Source organism: Azolla caroliniana, unplaced genomic scaffold, assembly GCF_043228905.1.
Source record: "Azolla caroliniana isolate FFs.n. ecotype wild unplaced genomic scaffold, voAzoCaro1.0.p SCAF_6, whole genome shotgun sequence".
In the NCBI taxonomy this organism is placed as follows: Eukaryota; Viridiplantae; Streptophyta; class Polypodiopsida; order Salviniales; family Salviniaceae; genus Azolla; species Azolla caroliniana.
The window spans coordinates 22,524,955-22,529,439 of NW_028230441.1; the positions used below are offsets into that span (position 1 = coordinate 22,524,955).

At 34.4% G+C, this 4,485-nt stretch overlaps 1 protein-coding gene across 1 annotated transcript; it reads left to right on the forward strand.

Moving 5' to 3' along the window:
* On the forward strand, nucleotides 1–2,862 carry LOC147863377 (uncharacterized). The gene is made up of 3 exons (XM_087320684.1): nucleotides 1–116; nucleotides 1,617–1,774; nucleotides 2,437–2,862. Exons 1-3 carry the CDS (start codon nucleotides 48–50, stop codon nucleotides 2,525–2,527), a joined length of 318 nt encoding a protein of 105 aa, XP_087176810.1. The 5' UTR covers nucleotides 1–47; the 3' UTR covers nucleotides 2,528–2,862.
* Nucleotides 2,863–4,485: the final 1,623 nt, after the last annotated feature.

Here is a 4,485-nt window from a genome sequence, read left to right on the forward strand (position 1 = left end):
CAGAGATAAGAGTTGCTGTTATTGAAAGCTCCTCCATCTTCCTGGCTATGGCGACACAGACGAAGGTAGACACGGCCCAAGCTCTTCTCATCGGAACTCTTGCACCAGGTGTTAATGTAAGCCTCCTTTTCTATCCCTGTTTCTCTTTTCCTGTTTGCCATATATGTATGTATGTATGTATGCACATATATGCGCCATTTTTTGAGATTAGGGTTCTCTCTGTCTGTCTGTCTCTTCTTTTCTAATCAGAAAGAAAAACTTGGAAATAGATCACATAATTCTGGTATTATATATTTGCATTGTTTTTTGAGATCAGGGTTCTCTCTCTTTTTCTTCCTGATCAGAAAGAAAAACTTGGAAACATATCACATAATTCTGGTATTTTTAGATATTTGCACCATTTTTTGAGATCAGGGCTCCTTTTTTTATTTTACTGATCAGAATGAAAAACTTGGAAGATCACATGATTATGGTATTTTTGAGGTTAGATTTTTGTGCAGAAAGAAGCCTTTGCAGATACATCATGTCATTTTATTTATTCCCTTTATTGCTCAGTTTTGGAAGGAAATGAGGAGGAGAAGGAAGAAATTAGCGTGTTACTTTCTGTAGATCACAGCAAGAAAACATTAGGGTCTTTCATTTTTGAAAACATATTGCAGTTATTAATGGCCATTTTTGGAATTATAAAAATAGGAAGAAATTAGAGTTTTTTGAAGTTTGAAAACAGAACATTGTTTTTCATGGACATTTTTGCAAGGAAGGGAAATAGAAAGGAATTAATTAAGTTAAGGTTTTCTCAGCAGGTCATCACCATTTGAATGGTAGAAAACTAGCCTTTTTTTAAAATTAGGAAAACAGAGAAATTGGGGTTTCAAATTGATTAGTAAAAAAACAAAAGAGAAGCAATGAGATGTTATCATCTTCTCATTTAGATTTACACAATTTGTATATATATGTGTATGTGTGTGTATGTACATATTCCTATCATATCAAATTAAACCAGAAATGCAAGCCAACCAAATAAATTTGTTCGGAAAGATGGCATCAGAAATAGAATAATCCAACAGGCGTCTAACATGTAAATATAGTTTGAAAAGATTGCACAATAAATAGAAACATATCAAATATAAAGGATTAAGTTTCCTTTGTACTATAAGTATCTGGCATCAACATTGTTTGCATGGCATGTTGTAATGCAAGAATTGGCTGCTGAATTCCTTTATAAATAGAAGCGTCTAAATGGAAGAGAATTGTTTTTCCAAAATATATGGTTTTGGTTAGCACCAGAAGGGGTAGAAATACAAGATGTCTGCGTCTTAATTACTGTAGAAATGGATTGTTAAATAATCAGCCCTTTTGAAGTTGGGCGTGCATGGTTTTCAAAAATGTGCTGTCTATTTTTTATGTAAAACCTAACTTGAAGGGCCTTTTTGATATAGAGCCCAATCTGAAGGTTTCTTCTTTTTATAAAAATTTCAATTTAAAGGATAATTTTATATTTTTTTATAAAACCCAATTTGAAGCTCCCTTTTAAACATTTCTTTTCCTTTTAGTGAATTTTTGGCTAGTAATGTTGTTTCCTTATGAACGTAATCTCTTTCCTATATAAATATCAGGCACCAACGTGGGCCGCATGGAACATTGTAATGCTAGCATTAGCTTTATCGTTGGGTGCATTATTATGCATCGCATTGGGTTCATCAAGTATGGCATTGCTTGGGCATGTCTTTCTTCTTATGAGTCTCGCTGGAGTGCTTTTCGCTTTGCTCAGCTGGTGAGGGAAGAAAGCAATGATATTTGATGTTTCTTGCCATCTTATTTATGTGTTTGAAGATTTACTGTTTATTAACATTCATAAGTGGAAAAGTACAACCATATCTTATGTGATTCACTAATCAAATCAATAATATCTCGTATGATTGATTAATCAAATCAGCATTATCTCATGTGATTGATCAATCAGATGAGCCATTTCTCATATTATTGAGTAACTGAGTTAATCATATGAGATGTGTTTGACTTGCCAATAGAAGAACTCATATATGAATCGTGAATTAATCTGATATCATATGATTTATTATTGAGCAAGTTAATTATCTCTCATATGATGCATTGATGGATTTAATCATATCATCTGTGACCGATTAACTGATTCAAGCATATCTCACGTGAATCATGATTCATTAACTGTCAACCTTTCCTTCTACGATAGATTAATTGTGTTGACCATATCTCATGCCATTGGCTAACTGACTCAACCTTATCTCATATGATTACATGATTGATTAACCAAGTCAACCATATCTTGTGTGATTGATTAACAGAATTGAGCATATCTTATATAGTTGATTAACCAAGTTAATCTGTCATATGAATGATTAGCCTACTCAACCATATACCTCATATGATACCATATTGAAACTGTTTGATTTGCAGGTTTATGTCAGAGACCGGCCTTGTGAGTGTTGAAGATCAGATGAAGGACTTGAATTTAGGTGAAAAGGAAGAAAAGGAAAAGGATTCTTAAAAAGACTTTTGTCATATGTGATGAGGTATGAAGTAGTGCTCTCCGAAGACATTTCTCGTATAACGAGTTTTTTGATATTATGGCAACCACTGCTTGGTAAGCCACGTCATTTATGGCATATGAAAGTTGTCAGTTGTCCTTTGGGTTCACATTATGGCATATGAAGAATGCCACGAATGCCCAAATTCCAACATTCGAACAATCTAAATACGAGCAAATTTTGAGCCTGTTTTTAAAATACAATTGTTAGACACAATATGATTCATGATTTGTATATCATCAGAAGACAAATAATTTGTTTAAATGGGAAAAAGGAGATGCTTGTTTCAATTGAAGATGGAAGCTCATACAAATGATGTGATGATTCCAATTCATTAGAATTCGGTAAAATAAATAAATTTGACGATTGTAATCCTCTATGTACAACAAGCTGTTAATGTATTTTGTTGAATTGTGGTAATGGAGTTTATTTGTGTTGTAATTAATTTGCAATTATTTCTTTTGTTCAATGGCGTAATTCATGGGAATTGCCTTTCAAGGGATCCGATTCTTAGTTTCAGAATTGATACTTGAGTTGATGAGTCCTTTAGTGTAGCAATCTTGGAGTTGGCGATGTTGTATTAATGTGATGTACACAAGGGGACCAAGACCTTTTGTGTGTGTGTGTGTGAGTGAGTGAGAGAGAGAGAGAGAGAGAGAGAGAGAGAGAGAGAGAGAGAGAGAGAGAGAGAGAGAGAGAGAGAGAACCATGAGGGTGTAGCTTTGTTCGTAACTAGATCTTGTGTTCAACATCTACATTATGGAGAGACATTATGGACTAACTCTATATGAAGAGATATTATGGCAAAGAACAATTATCTCAAACTATTGAGTGTGTTGAACCTTGTTGTTGTGGAACTCTCAAGACCATGCCACTAGTCATGTAAAATACCTTTGTGGGAATAATCTTTCTAAGCATTAATTGGCACCCAATTGTTGATCAATTCTTTCTCTTGCAATATTCTGGAAACAATGGAAAGTTCCCAAGAGTGGGATGCCTCCATGAGCACTATCACTCTTGCACAAGGCGTCACAATGTTATATGATGCTAAATCCCATTGTATTATTTGCGAAGAAACATGATGTGATTTAGCATTATATAACATTGTGTATGCTAAATCCCATTGTATTACTTGCCAAGAAACATTGGTAGATTACAAATTACAACCGTGGAATGCTCAATAATCAAATGCCGCAACATCCTAACATTGATCACACACTAATCTCTCTCTCTCTCTCTCTCTCTAAAAGGGAGCATCCAATTCAAGACTTACATTGAATGCCTTGAGACTAATAGTACTAAGTAGTAGATTACACTTGCTTTGATGTATGTGGCATTGGGAACATGTTTGTGTGTATGTTTCCCACACCTTTATGATTAGAACTAAGGGATGCTCTTCCACCCTCCACATTGGCTGACTATCATGCTTCTAATGTACCCGTTCCTCCAACGCAAGCAACAACCAAGTTGTACCTTTAGAGCACATGAGTTCATCCAAACCTCATCTTGAGCATCTCATTGAAATGTTATATAATGCAACACAAGATCATGTGTGTGCACTTCGGATGGCACCGCCAAAACTATTCAATCATAAGTATTGGATTGAGATGTAATAAGAACTAACATAAATTGAAATGAAGCAATCATATGCCATCAACTAAAAGCTTTGCGTTGTAGAAGAAATGTTACTTTGGATGGCAATACCATGGCTATTCAATCATAAGCTTTGCATTGAGATGTAATAAGAACTAACATAATCTGAATTAATGATCTAACTTAATACTTTAGACACCGTAATAACTTAATAATACAACGTAATCTGAAATGCTTTAGACACCAAAGCTTTGCATTGTATATCGATAGATCAATATGTATATTTTTAATATCAACGTGAGATAGATTTCGATCTATGGGATGG